At 35.1% G+C, this 15,964-nt stretch overlaps 1 protein-coding gene across 3 annotated transcripts in view; it reads right to left on the bottom strand.

Moving 5' to 3' along the window:
• The window catches only part of SESTD1 (SEC14 and spectrin domain containing 1), a 132,747-nt gene that overhangs the window by 78,130 nt on the left and 38,653 nt on the right, over positions 1–15,964 (bottom strand). For all 3 annotated transcript variants that reach the window (XM_082841907.1, XM_082841906.1, XM_082841905.1), the window contains exons 2-3: positions 7,320–7,411; positions 4,146–4,254 (exon numbers count right to left, since the gene is read on the bottom strand). In XM_082841907.1, the coding sequence (XP_082698033.1) occupies positions 4,146–4,254; positions 7,320–7,374 (164 nt within the window). In that variant the 5' untranslated portion in view covers positions 7,375–7,411. The remainder of the gene's footprint in view (positions 1–4,145; positions 4,255–7,319; positions 7,412–15,964) is intronic.

A 15,964-nucleotide genomic window follows, 5' to 3' on the forward strand; every position in this document is an offset into this window, starting at 1 on the left:
TACTGAACCAATCAGTGTTATATTCATATTCAAATTACCTTCTAAGTGCTCTGCAGAGTCCTGTAAGCTCCAAGGAGGCTCCTTAAAAGCGGGTGAGGGGGCACTGCAGTGGAAGTGGAATTTGAGAAGGTGGGGATGAGCAGGAATGGCTGTGGGCCTACACTTCTAGCTCTTTTATAAATTTAGTTTCTCTGTAAGATTTTCTTTGAATAAAAATGTCCACAGATAAATTTTTTAAAATTCTGAATGTACAGAATATATGCCCCATAGAATTTTGGCAGTTACAAAACTACTTGTACGGGATTCAAATGATATTTCACCATACACAGCTGTTATATCTCCTTTCATAATATATTTTAAGTTGTTTCTATGACTTTATTGCTAAGTCTGGTTGGTTCCTTCAATATCCATATAACAAACACCTAAGGTCTCCAAATCATTTTTATTGACCTTGTGAATATGGAGATAAATGAAACATGGCTCTGCACTCTAATATCAGACTGATTTAACAGTAAACTCTATGACATCAAGCAGAAGTGAATAGGAAAAGCTGCCTAAAAGGGCTCCTTACAAAGATAACAATGACAAAGAAGGTTGAGAAACACTGATGCATACGTTTTGCCACATGTTTTTAAAAAGCTGGTAGTCTCAATATCTTATAATCATACTTTGTGTAATAGTACTGACACAAATTTCATTTTATACTTTGAATGTGAATATGCTTCTGACTTAAAATTTTGAAATATATAAAGAAATGATATGAGATAAAGATCTACTTGTGAGGTTTTGTTTAGTGCTAATCTCAATATTTACTTTTTTAATGAAAAGATTCGCAGATTAATTTATATATCTTTTCTTTATCTCCATAAGGTAATCTTGAATTTGATTCTGCTTTCTGAGTCATGGACTCATAATTTCTAATCATGTTGTTTATGTCTAAAGTGTACAGCAATCGCTGGTAAAACAAAAGAAAAACTCCATTTACCTCCTAAAATTTAACACTCAGGTTGGCCCAGCTGTGTCAGTCTATGTTATTTTTTATTAAAAACCCTTTGTAGAAAATGGGGCAGTAAGAGTTAGTCCTGAACTCCACACAGACCTGGACATGAGGAGTTACCTGAACATAAACTTAGTATTCAGGTCAGGTTACAATTAACCTGAACTTCTCCTTTCTTCTCAGCCCTCTGCTCAAGAGTCAGAAACCAAAAACAAGTTTAGGACCAAGCTGTGTGTAAAGAAATCAGGAAATGACCCCATTTTCAATTGTACTGGGTTACCCATTTAAAATAAGTATGTATCACACCTTGCTCCTGGTCATGAAACTAAGCATAAAATATGGGTAAGAACTGAATAGTTTCTTTCCATTTTTAAATAACTTTTAAAAAGCTGTTACTATATTCAGAATGTTAACATTTTCACTGCAGTGAAAGACTACTTTTGGACATCTCCTATAAAGAAGAGGCCGCATTAGCTAGCTACACTGCTGGAGCTGTCTGGAGACATTCACAGTAGGAAGGAGTTAAGCTTTAACAGCAGAGTCTGGGAGAAACAAGTCACACCAAAAAGAATGCAGACATACTAAAAAAGGAAAAACCTTCTAGACCCAAGCTGAGACTGATCTGACAGGGTAAACTTAAAAACAGTTCTGAAAAAAAAAACCAAACAGTTCTGGGATGGAAAGAGGGGTGGATAAACACATAGATACGTGATAAAGTATTACAACATTAGTTGCAGGCTTCTAAGTGATGGGCATAATGGTGTTTACTGCACTATTCCTTCAACTTTTTTGTGTATTTGAAATCTCTCATAATACAATTTAAAAGCAGTTTTAATGTCAGGCATTCTGAAGGAGAAAAATCAGTTTTTAAGGCTGCACCTAATAAACTACTGTCCAGAGTTGGAATGAAGAGCTCAAAAACCCTCTAGCTCTCTAATGAAATGGCAAGCACTGATATAAAGCTGCCAACTACGTTTTTAAACGCCAAAGTTATAGGAGGTTGATCCAAGAAAGCAGAAGGCTAAAAAGTCAGGGCATTCACAAATATTTGAGACGGTCAAACTTCAGCAGAACAATTATCAAAAATAAAGTATCCAGGTATCTATTTTGTCTTGCTAAATTAAGTTCTTTCATCTTGCTTCAACTTACATCTTCTCTATTAGCTGGCAGGTAGGTATGTGTAGCTCTGCAGAAACTGATTCATAATTTACACTGAAATAGTACTATATGTATATCTATATAAGAAAGAAAGAGAGAGAGAGAACGTTTAAATAGTGTACGCTATTTTGCCCTCCATTGTACTTCCTGTTTGCACACCCAGAGTGAGCAGACAGGCTGCATGAGTGAAATTGGTCATTTACCCTACAGTGTGAGCATCCTGGCAGGCTGATCCTGATTCTAGTATATACAAGCGTGCACTTTCTTATCACAAACCTAACCACAAGCCGACTGTGTCTTCCAGAACTCAGCCTCAATGACTGACATGTTCCAATGCTGGAAGAAAATCTAGCATGTTCACGGAAAAATAGTTCATAAGTCTCTAATTCCTCCTTAGGCATTTTTCAAGGGTAATTTTGACTATCAGTAATTTTTGCATTACATTTTAACTTCAGAACCTCACCCCACATAAGATGCAACTACACTGTACTCTATTCATCTGAAGTATGAGGAGCTCTGGATTGGTGCCAGGAACTGCAGATTCTAACCCCAGCTCTACTGCTAATTAGCTGTGTGATCTTGGGCAAGTAACTAACTTCTGAGTCTCAATTCCCTCAACTGTAAAATAAGGCAGTTGATTCAGATGGTCTCCAAGTTCCCTGAACACTTTTAACCATCTATGAATCCATGAATATTTTTTCATAATTTGTTAGCTATACGTTTAGCTAGTGCCATTTACCTAAAAAGCAGTTCGTTATCTAATGATGAATAATACAAATTGGCAATCAGCAGCTCAGAGAATTAGCAAGGTTATTCAGTACTAACACACTGTGAAGTCTGATAACTTTCTTTTCCAGAAAGTAAAAAGACTCAAAATTTTCACTTTAAGACCTCTGTTTTCCCAATATTGAAAAAACATTCAGCAACAGAATCATTATACACCAATACTGGAAGCAGATGTGATTAAAGTCAGTTGTTCTAAAATGTAATTTTAACCCTGTATTCTTCAAGGTGGTTTAAAATGAAATAATCTATTATGTCAATAATGCAAATATAGGAAAAGGATACAAAGAATTGTTTGCTCTGACTAAAATGTTTAAAATTCACTATATCGAGCTTAAGAGCATTATGTAAAAGATAGTTTTGTTCGTTTTACCACCCCTATATTTTACAAACACACACAAAACAATCTGCCCTCATTCCTGCACTTTGCTGCAGTGGGTTGCAAATGTGACTGCATATTAGAATTATCTGGGAAGCTTAAAGAATTTTTTTCAAAGTCTGATGAGCAGTCCTCCCAAAAACAATTGGATCAGACTCTCTGGAGGTGGACCCACAAGCATTAAAACTTTGGAAAAAATCTCCAGATGATTCTAATGTGCAGTCAGACTTCAGTCCCCAAATATCACATATGGGAAAGGAGGCTGGGGAGGGGGCTTTTCTGTTCTTGTTGTTGAAATGATGGGTAGACTCAAGCAAATACAAAGGTTTAAGTTTTGTCTTCACCAAAGAAATATAAAAATTAAAAATCCAATGATCTTTGGATTAAAATATAAACATTTTTTGCATTTTTTAAAAATAAAAATGTTTTAAACTCCAAATAGCTTTCATTCAATATATTAAAACATACAGATGTATTTATATCTATTTAGTGAAATAGCTACCTAAATACAAGAGCTTTCTACTGAATTTACTTTTCTAAGTTTTCTCAAATTACATGGTATATAGACAGATGCTCAATCTTTGCATTCCTTAAAAGTTGACAGTATATACATTTTAGAAATCAGTATCATTTAGTGCATCAAGAATATAAAATGTCTTTATTTTATCTGCTGTGGCATCATATATTATTGATTCTTGTGTTTTCAATTATAATTTCACTGCTAATAAAAGCAGATAAGATAGCAAAGTATACTTTAACAATAGCAGGAATCATTCGTAAGTAAATGAAAACATATTGAAATTTAAGAAAAGACACCTTTAGAGTCACCTTGGAATGCTGAGTAGGTAGTCTAAGGTGACACTCAGCTCATCCATATTTGTCTGTTCCAGGCATAATGGAATTGTCAGAATGAGGCCGCTTCGTCTGTCCTTTCCTCCTATTAAAGAAAAAAATATATAAATTTAACATGTAAGAGATATTAAAGCACTAAATGAACTAAACATATTTGCATCCAATGTTACTACAACAATTACAAGTTTAAGACATGAGTAAAAAACAATCTAATGGCTGTTTATTTTATATATTGTAAATGTTTACAGTAGTACAGCAAAATTATATAAAATTTAGAAAAAATAAGAGGAAAAAAATTCACCAATGAAATATTCACTTAAACATAGCAATTCTCATTTTGTTTAATTTCTTCCATTTAATCTGCTTCTGATTGTAATCAATTCATCAAACATCTATTGTGTGCCTAGCACAGTAAGCATTTGCAAGTAAAACAACAAATTTCTTATCAACCTAGGAAGAAAAACTTTAAGTCGTAAGAAATAACAGTATGAAATATGACAGATAATTTGTTAGGCTGTGTTGTACAAAATATATAAAATATTATAAAAAGGGATTGAGAAAATGGAGAAAATGATAAGAGCTGTAATAAATGTAAAAAACTTCATAGAAAAGTTAAAACTTAAGAAAAATGAATAGAATTTATAAACCAAGTCAAAAGAGCATTCTGTGATGAGGAATGATCTGAGTTAACTCACAAAGGTCAGACAGGCATTGTTTGTTCATGAGGCAATAAAGGGAAAGCCCTGTCCAGCTGAGAAGAGTGCACGGGACCTGGATATAGAATTCTGAAAGCCAGGAAGTGGAACGCACTTACATTTCATGGATGTTCAAGTTCTCTTCGATTTTCCATAAGCATTAAAATATAACTAGTACTTTTATACACACACAGCTTCTTTGAAAGCTCCCCACATGATTGATTTTCACACTGAAGTCCATCTTTTGACCCAACTGACATTTATGGCAATTTTAGAAACTTAAAAGCCAGCAAACACTAAAGCAAACAATTTTATATGATCTCTATCACTAAAAAGTTAAAGGACTGAATTGAAAAAAAATGATTCCTATGAATAACATGGATGCAATTCACAAGGTACCAACCATAAATGATCTTTTATCAGATTAACCATGTAAATTACTGATAGTCAACCACTTTGTTTAATCTCAATAAATGGCAATTTCAAATGGTTCAACTTAATCGATAATCAATTGCAAATGTTGTTTCATTTAGAATACAAGTTTTATTTTTTTTTAATAGACTGCAACCATGGTTTTCAAACTGTATCCCCTGAATGATTTTGTTGGCTTGAGAAGTTTTTCTCTATTATTAAAAAAGTTTGAAAATTACTGGTTGAAATAATTAACGGTCAAGAGCAAGTCAAGAGGAATTGGGTTCAGAGAAGTCTCATTTTCTCCTCAAAAATCGCTAAGTCCTGCATTAAACCAAACTGCAAAAAGGTTCATATCTGAACTGCAGCACTCTGACCCACTGTGAAATTGTCTGCAGAGCACAGGTCTAACATACAGGATTACATTTAACCTCATGCCCTCAGCTTTCACTAAGGGACAATAAAATAATCACCAGTGTAGATGCAAAAGAAGGCAGATGTCAAGAAGAAAAAGGCTTTCAAGATAGGTACGGTCACCAGGGTCAAATGCTGCACAGAGACAAGTAAAATAAGAATGCAAAAATGTCACTGATAAAGATTTTTTTAAAATAGTAATATCCACTCTTGGCAACAGTATGGGCAAACTGGCTTTTCTTTTAAATTGAAGTATAGTTGATTTACACTGCTTCAGATGTACAGTAAAGTGATTCAGTTATACACATACATATATATCTATTCTCTTTCAGATTCTTTTCCATTATAGGTTATTACAAAATATTGAATATAGTTCCCTGTGCTATACAGTAGGTCCTTGTTGTTTATATATTTCATATTTAGTAGTGTTTATCTGTTAATTCTAAATTCCAAATTTATCCCTCCCCTCTTTCCCTTTTGGTAACCATAAGTTTGTTTTCTATGTCTGTGGGTCTATTTCTGTTTTCAAACATGCATTTTCATACACTTGTGAGAGATCAACAATTGCCACAATATTCTTATAGGGCAATCTGACAAAACCTTTAAATGTAAATGTAAATTCTCTTAAATACTTCCAGTTGTAGGAATTTATACTACTGGACTTGTACAAAATGCACAAACTGTGAATAAGAACGTTTCCTACAATACCATTCATATCATAAAAAAATAGAGAGAAAACGTAAGTGTCAACTGGTAAGGGAAGAAGTTTTTTTAAAAAAGAAAACACATATTAAATAAAGAACTAATATTACTGGTGGAATTCAATATCTTATTTTCTCCTTTATAATGTACACTAGTAAAACATGCCAATTTACAGAGAGATACAATATACACTGAAAAGGACATTAGTAGCCTAAATATCAAGACAATTCTGATAGGACCTAAAAAGTATAAGAGAGAAAAAGCAAGATAATACAACTTAAATAATCTTCAATAGGTGGGTCACAGTACCTATTCTAAAGCATGTGCAAATTTACTCAATGGTCCAAAATTCCAGAAAATTGCTACACCCAGCGTCACCACTGCTTTCACACTAGCAACATATCTCGAAGCTTCTCTTTGACTCTTCTTAGTCAATGCAGACTTTGGGTTAATAATGGAAGGTAAATTCAAGCCTTATAACCAAATTCGAGCAGTAAAAAGTGAAAACCATGTAATTTATTTCATAACTCCCCCCTCATAGGAAGATGGAAGACAAAAGCTAGGACGGGATAACACAAATATGAATTACTCTGTATTTCAGAAACAATACTTTAGATGCTGGTTAGTCAATTATTCTCAGCCTGTATTAGTTATTTCATTTTTATATGAGAAGTGAGATGTCATGACATCTACCTTGTAGAGGTCATTTAATCAAATTACAGAACAGAATGAAAACTGGCTGCCGAGCACCAACAGTGACAGAGTTGGCTTGCACCGCTATCCATTCTGAGTACAAGGTGTCTCAGAAATACCTTTAAAACAAAACCTTCAGAGAAAAAGGAAATGCCTTTCTGCCAAACTTATCAAAGAAAAAAAGATTAAACAAATTTATACATCAAACACTTCCAATTTTAAGAAGAAAACATACCTGAAAGGAAGGCTAGTTTTTTCTTCAGAATGGGTAATATTACTGAGGCCTCCATTTTACTCCAGTAAACTTCCTCCAGTAAATTTTCCTTTCTGAAAACACAGAAAGTTAAATGTCAACTACAAGATAATAATTACTCTATGAAATATACACAGACATACCTCATTTTATTATACTTCACTATATTGTGTTGTTTACAAATTGAAGGCTTGTGGCAACCCTGCATTGAGCAAGTCTACTGCTCATTTTTCCACCAGCATTTGCTCATTTCATGTTTCTGCATCACGTTTTGGTAATTCTTGCAATATTTCAAACTTTCTATTATTATATTTGTTATGGTGGTCTGTGATCCTTGATGTTACCACTGCAAAAAGGTTACAACCCACTGAAGGCTCAGATGACGGTTAGCATTTTTTAGCAATAAAATATTTTTAATTAAGGTATGTACATTGTTTTTTTAGACATAATGTTATTGCACACTTAACAGACTACAGTATTACATAAACATAACTTTTATTTGTACTGGGAAACCAAAAAATTCATGTGACTTGCTTTATTGCAGTATTTACTGTGGTCGTCTGCAACCGAGCCAGCAGTTATCTCTGAGGTATGCCTATACTTAATGGCTTACGCAGGGTTTCTCAATCTCAGAATTACAGACATTTTGAGTCAGATTATTTATTCTTTTCTGTAAGGAGTTGTCCCGTGCCTTGTAGAATATTTAGCAGCATCCCTGGCCTCTACCCACTAGAATACTAATACCATTCCCCCTTCCCAGTTGTGACAACCAAATGTCTCTAGACACTGCCAAATATCCTCTGGCAGGCAAAAATCACAGCTAGTTGAGAATCACTGGCTTAACTGTTTTTCGGAGCAATGCTCTTGGGCTAGAACAGTGCCTGGTACATAGCAGTAACTCAACAAATTATTTGTTGAATAAAGGAATGAATCAATTAATCAAACTTGCAGTATTCTATTACTCTCCTTATTATTTACGCAGCTTAATTCCAAATATCTGATTCTTTCAGATCCACTATTAAATGGCTTTCTCTCACTTCTCATATTTTTGCTTCCCCATAACACATAACAACTCACCTTATCCTCATGTTTACCTCAAGTTATTTCCCAATATACTATTTTAATTTTTGCCCTCATTGTTAACTGTCTCTCTCTCTCCACATTTTATATTTTAAATTTGCCAGGGAAAAATCTGATTAGCCTAGTTATCTTTTTGTACCAAGCCATAATTCACTGATCTTGGTTTAGTTTTCTAGTGTCCACTCCGGTACGCCCAGGGGTTATGGAAAATACAAAATGGGACTATTCATACAGCAAGGGCTAAGAGCAAGACAGTTTCCTTTAAATGGGAGCTTTGGCATGGCAGGCATCTGTATGCTTGGCCAGCCCAATATACCATCAAAGCACGATTTTAAGAAAAGCAGGAACTTCAAAACAAAACATAACAAGAAAATCAAAGGTTCAATTATATTAGCCACCTAAACTTAATTTCATGTCTGAGAGAGTATTCTCCATCACATTTATCCCTCCTTCCCTTGTCCTACACCCGCGTACCATCACTATATAGTGACAGTTCCTTGGAGGACACTGTAAAATTGCATTGCATTTAGTGAAAGTATACTCTTTTATAAACAGCCTCCTCTTTTTTTATTGAGCTATAACTGACATAGAAAATTATATTAGTTTCAGGTGTACAGTATGATTTGATACTTGTATATATTGTGAAATGATCACCACAATAAATCTAGTTAACATCCACTACTATAAATAGTTGCAAAAATTCTTTTCTTGTGATGAGAACTGTTAAGACTTACTCTCTTAGGTCTTTCAAATATGCAATAGTGTTATTAACTACAGTAATCAGAAAGCACACTCTCTTGAAAATAATTTTCCAGCAGAGCAGAAAATGTGACTCTATATTACTTATTCAGCAAATACTTGCTATGAACCTATCCCATTTCAAGCACTGTGCTTTCAGCTGGAGCTAAAAACTCAAGTCACAGCCTTGCCCTGAAAAAAATGTAGTCTTTTGAAAAAATGCCCAGATTACTTGGAAAAAAAACGATGTAGTCTTATTACTTGTCAGATAATGACTACACAAGCAAGGCTACTTAAAGAAGTATACTATTTTACAGCTTTTGTATATACAACTAAAAAAAATCACTACTATTTTTATATATCTACAAAAGAAAACATGTTGTCAAAGTAAATATGACATATTCTCTTCAAGTTTTATCCTCGAATATTTGTTTGCAATTTGTTCATTCAGTTTTGTTCTACATCTGCCCAGGCTAACATACAATTAGTAGGAAGAATGAGGGAAAAGCTCATGTTTTACATGTTTAACCTAAAATAGTAGCACTTCATGTTTCCAGATCAGTATCTTGACCTGATGAGTTTTTTCTCCAGCACTACAAGAACCAGACAGCTCAGACTCACGGCTAAGCTCCCTTCTCTGGTGACCAGCTTGTCAAAGACCAGATGTAAAAGTCTGATAATGATGATTAAGCAAGTTAACATTTACCAAGTGTTTACTACAAGGCATACGTTGTTCTAAATGATTTACTTATATTAATTTAATTACTCCTTGCAACATTTCTATGAGATAACTACTGTTATTAACCCCATTTTATAGAAAAGTAAAATGGGGCTGAGAGAGGTTAAATGTGGCCCAACATCTCAAAGCTAGTAACTGGGGAAGTTAGGATTCACACCCAGGCAATCTGGTTCCAGTAATGATGTTCTCATATCACATGATCAGCTTACCAATAAAACAGCCCTGAAAACATCCAGTGACATCGGGCCAATTGAACAAGATGGAGTCCTAGCTTTTGCATTATCGGTGCAAATGTCAACACAGTGAAAGGGGCAGTACTAAGAATTATTATTAAAATAGTTTTGAACTCACAGACCCCCCGAAACCTAGTAACAAGAGAACTGCTGATCTAGGCTGTCAATGGGATGCTCCAGACAACTTCTCAACTGCCTTTGTGTCCTTCCTATTTTCTGAGCCTATTTCTCCATCCTTCTCATAAATTCTGAGTTATACACATCTTTCTAATGAACCCCTTTCTGCTTAAGTTTTAGCTAGAGCAGCCTTCTCTTTTAGTCAATGGAGAAACTTGGTACAGGAAGCAAAACTACAATTCAGAGTTTGGTAGGACTTATCTGCAATCATTCAGCACCGCTGCTTCTTCTTTGTAGGTTTTTTTTTTCCCCCAATCTGTTGACATTTATTCTGAATGAAAATGTCCATCAATACACTGAGGGTTAAGCCTTGCCACAATAAAACCTAATTAACCAGTACCCAAGAAAAAAGAACCTCTGGAATTCCTAAGGCATAAGAAATGATAGCTGCAGGTAATCCTTTGAATAATATCTGTGTTATCTAAGCTTTGCAAGTCAGGTTATCAATTTTATGCCAGCAAGTGCCAAATTTTTCACCACTGTGTTCTCCACATACTTAAAGTGCAAAAGGGAGATGGTTTCAATCTCTAGTCTAGATTTACCTTGGCAAACTATAGTACCCAGAAGCAATCTTACATTTCATCACTGTCTCCTGAGACATATACTCTTTCCAAACTTTCCATGACTTCACAAAACCACCTCAGCATGGAAAAATACTAATTTTTTTTAATCCAACAGTCTTTTTTTTTTAAAGAACATTTTGAAAGTGATAAAAAAGTAATTTAAAGTAATGAGAAATATAGATTTTTGGCTGTGTGGGCCAATATCAAATGAATTGATGAATAAAATGTGAAGCAGAGATGAAAGCTGTAATGTTTACTCTTTATATCTTCCTCCCTTCTACAGTCTCCTTTACATCAATCTCTTTCATTGTTATCATAAAAGAGATGGATAATAGAAAGTAATGATTACTGTACTACTAGTTCCAATTAAATGTGGTTTTGCAAGTCATTTGTTTTACATTTTTCAAGTCATCAGCACAGCCATAAGAAAAAAAATCTGCCTATTTCTAGTTATATAGTTCATAGAATAATGTACAAAACACACAAAATAAAGAGAAAATCCTGCAAAAGACAATACAACCATCCACTACCATCACCACAATAAATGTTAAATAACATGAGGTATCTGCTCATGCTCTTCTCCAGTAGGTAGATATAGATCGTTATTTTTCACAAGAAGCTTATTCAACCTAAATATATCTGAGTGAATTATATTCTCAAACAAGGAATGAAGTCAGTGGCAGACATATACCTGATATGAATCAATGGAAAGTGACAAGGAAAACATGTCTTTTAAAAAATTTGCCAAGTGAAGCAGGCCAAAAAAAATGGCAGAAAATTCACAACATGCTTAACACAAACATGTCATATTTCATATATGGCTATTTAAAACGATCTATTTTAAGTCACGATTTGTAATACATAAAAGAGGCAGAAAGCCAGAGTTTATAGCAGGTGAAGTGCCTTGGAAACTGGTGAACATAAAGGAAAATGTGCAACCATGACTGCATGTTGCTTTCAACCAAAAGCAAGAAATGGCAAAGTAAATTAACATCATTCCTAGGTGCAAAATAAACCTTACCTAAAAACAGAATCCTACGTTAGGGATGATGAATTCTGAGAAATTCTGAAAAATGTAAGGAGACTAAGTTTCAACTGATATTTGTATCTATCTTCTAGTTTGAACATCTTTCTCAAGACCTTGAAGAGTTAAAAGAGGAAAACTGGGGCAACTAAGTAGTTAGAGACCAAGTCCTATTTATCTTTACATTTATTTACTCATTCATTCACTCATTTAACAAATCTACAATAAGCACCTACTAGATCGAGTCAAGGCGAGGCGCTGGATATATTTGGCGTTCAAAAAATATCTGATTAATGAATGGATAAATGAATGAACAAATGAACAAACATATGAGACCAACAGTAAAGTGAAACACATACCCTAGGAAACCTAACGTTATCACAACTACCTGACAGTCGACACCTTGTGGTGTGATCATAGACCACCTGTGCATACTTTTCCTTCAAAGCGGCTTCTCCCAGCTCCTTCTACTGGGACACTCTCCCACGGATCCAGCCGCTACGTAAATCACTGGATGCCAGACGAAGGCAGGTCTATGATGATGGTAAGAGGGACCTCAATGGGTGCTACCAATGGGCAGCCGTTAGAGGGCAGCAGAGGATGTGTTTAAGGAGCAGGAAAAGAGAACTCTGGCCTTTTAATCAAGACTGGGCAAATTACACTTCATAAGAGACTGTAATTGATGATATGAGTGGGTACACTGGAACTCCTCTCTCAATAAGTATAAATCAACAAGTTTATTTGGAAAATTTAGTTAGATTCTTCGAAGAGGCATTTTTTACAACCAGTGAAAACCCATTAAGATAGCCTAAGGCTAACTAAATCATCTCTAATGAGTCTACATCATGTAGACACATAATGGCAATGAACAAAATCAGAATGCAGGCTCCTCAGCCCTGCATTTTCAGAAGAAATACTATAGCTGTCCTTAAATTCAGATTAGAAATACCTTCAACTATTGTGACAGAGCAAGAGCAATCCTAGATGAAAACAGACAAGCACACATAGGTATTCACTACTACCTAACTGGGCTCATCACACTATGTATCCATATATAAAATTATGCAGAAATAAACATTACTCAACTTTAGGAAAATGTATCAGTAAAGCAGTTCAACAGTTGAAAATATCTGTCATTTTTTTATTATTGTAGGTGCCAGTGTATGATTATTAATCTGGTTTTACAATAACATTGACAGTTCTAAATGAAAGAAAAACAATCCTTTTGGACAGACTTTAAATGAAAATGATAAAATAATTATTAACTTTCATCAAAATACAGATCTATCCAAAACAGTAATTCTTCTAAATAAAATTGAAAGCTGAAATGTCAAGTATTTTACAGATGGATCAGGCCCTAGTTTATTCAGTGAGGGAGGGAGGAAGGAAACGGAAAGTTCTGAGGTTTCTATGAAAATATAATCTACCTTGAAAGACAAGAAAATTCTATATTGAAGGTCCAATTGGACATGAAAAGTCCTACACTGTATTTAAACGTCAAAAATTCAAAAGCTTATGGTAATGATAGCCTACCACTTAAAAACTATTTTCAAAAACAACATAAGCAACTACCCCTACATCACCCTCCCCGCCCTGCCCCCTCTCCACAGGAGCCAGACACCAATATCTACAAAGTCAAAGGGAAGTCAGTTCTTTAAGGATTTCCCCACCTCTCTAGCTAGTCTACCAAACCCTTAGCAGCGGCAAACTTTCATTTTTGAAGGTCCAGCTTCAAGAAGTCCTTTACTCTATGACTTTTTCAAATCTTTGGCTTTTCTTGTCTGTGTTAATTTATAGGTAACTCCTCCTTCACCAAAACTGGGGGAGCAAAAGGAAAAAGGAATATTGCTTTACAGAAGTGAATCAGGCTGATGGAATTCCAATAAGGTAAAGGTATTTCTGGCATCCCCAGCTATAGAGTACCCTATAGCTAGAGCTTCTTCACCTGCTGTCACAGCTCTCTGAGGTGAGCTCTCTTCCTGCACGGCTTCTGCACTCCAAGAAGCCTGGACAGCTTCCTTCCCCAGGGCAATGGATGTGTCCACTGAGTTCCCCTGCCTGGGTACAGGTCTTCCTCCATCAACAGGGGAAGCATGTGATAACTTTACAAACTCACGGTCTTATTTCTAGATCCCAACCTCTCTTGACCTGCTATAGGTGTCTCCTCCCTTCCTCTTTATCTCACAATTTCTCTGGGTGGGTCATCACTAAACCTGTTCTCTACTGACCTTTATCCTAGAAAGAAATGTTCCTCCTCTACACTTGGCAAAGACATACATGCCTTTCATTGAGCTAATCTCAGGCTAAATCTAATTCAGACATATAATAGTCTAATGGATTTGAACAGAAGTTCATATGTATCATCAAGTTCCTAATTCTAAATAACTGGCATACAAATTAATTTTTAGTACCAAATTGTTTATATGTTGGATACCACACATATACAAAAGAGTACTTTTGTTCAAATGAAATAATATATATACAAAACATGAATTAAGACTTTGGCACTATTAAGTTTTTTTGTTTATATAATGAAAATATTTGGTATATACCAAACACCACACTGGAAAAAAAGTTAAAAAATATAGTACAAAAGAAAGTTTAAAAAATTTAAGTTAACTAAAGAGACAGAAAACTGCTCAAAAAAATGGAAATTATTATGGCATTACCCAAGCAGAAAGAAGCCAGTGGAACATGTGAAAGTTGTCTTCCATCAGATTAAAAGTCCATTTAACAAAACCATGTATATTATAATGTATTTTTGAGGTAAAACTACAAAAACAATACTGAACATACTGCAAATCCTTTAACTTGTTCATTAACTAAAATGTCACATCACAATCACATGGAACAAAGTAATATAAGACATACAGAAAACTGTGAACCAGCACCTGTTATCCCTCAGAAGGATTGTTAGCAATACTAGATATCTTTCCCAAGCAAAGTCCTCCCCCGCTGAAGACCTTTCTGCCATGGGATTCTGTTCCAAAGAGTTGTTCTCCCTGAAAGGCAGTCTGGTGCAGTGGTAAACATCACAGTCTTAGTTAGAGCCAGGGTGTGACTCTGAGGCAGCCACTTACTAGCTAGGTGGTTTGGGCAATTCCTTTGCTTTCTTTTATGGGCATAATCACCAAACCCACAGGACCCAGGATTAGGTGAGCTAATGTATGTATAGTCTTTAGTATACTCCAGAATGTTAAACACTCAATAAATGGTACCTATTATTAGCAGCTAAATTTTCCTTCCTCTACCAATTACTAGCTTACTACCACTGATTCTCCATGAAGGCCACAGCCAAAGCATTCCCACTAAGGCCTTCTTGCTCCAACAAACTAAAATGGGCACAAACATATTACACATAGCTTAATACATCTTGGCATTTTTTTTACATTCCAAGAATATTATTTCATCCTCAGAACAACATATAGTTATATTAATATCCCCATTTTTTCTGATGAGAAGACTGAGGCACAGAGAAATTAAATAATTTGCCCAAGGTCATACAGAAATTAATAGATTTATAACCAGGGATTTAGAACCATGGAGAGCATCTACTTGAATTTTTTCATTTTATTAATAAGGAAACTGTCTTAGTGCATTTGGGCTGTTATAATAAAAGTATCATAGATTGAATGGCTTATAAACAACAGAAGTTTATTTTTCACATTTCTGTTCAGGCTGTTATAATGAAAATACCATAAAGTGGGTGTCTTATAAATAAAAGAAATTTATTTCCCACAGTTCTGGAGGCTGGGAAGTCCAAGATCAAGGCACAAGGAGATTCAGTGTCTGGTAACGGCCCACTTCCTGGTCCTCAGAGAGCCATCTTCTACATTTGTCCTTACATGGTAGTAGGGCAAGGGAGCTCTCCGGGGTCTCAATACTAATCACCTCCTAAGGCCCCATCCAAACACCATCAACTGGGGATTAGTTTTCAACATATGAATTCTGGGGGGATACAAATATTCAATCTAGAGCAGAAACTGAGATCTACAGACATAGATTTATCCTTCTAAGGCCACAAAGCACGTGAGTACTAACATGAAACTCAGACTCCTAAAACCCTGCACAGA

This window comes from Leucopleurus acutus (genome assembly GCF_964270905.1).
Source record: "Leucopleurus acutus genome assembly, chromosome: 6".
NCBI classification, from domain to species: domain Eukaryota; kingdom Metazoa; phylum Chordata; class Mammalia; order Artiodactyla; family Delphinidae; genus Leucopleurus; species Leucopleurus acutus.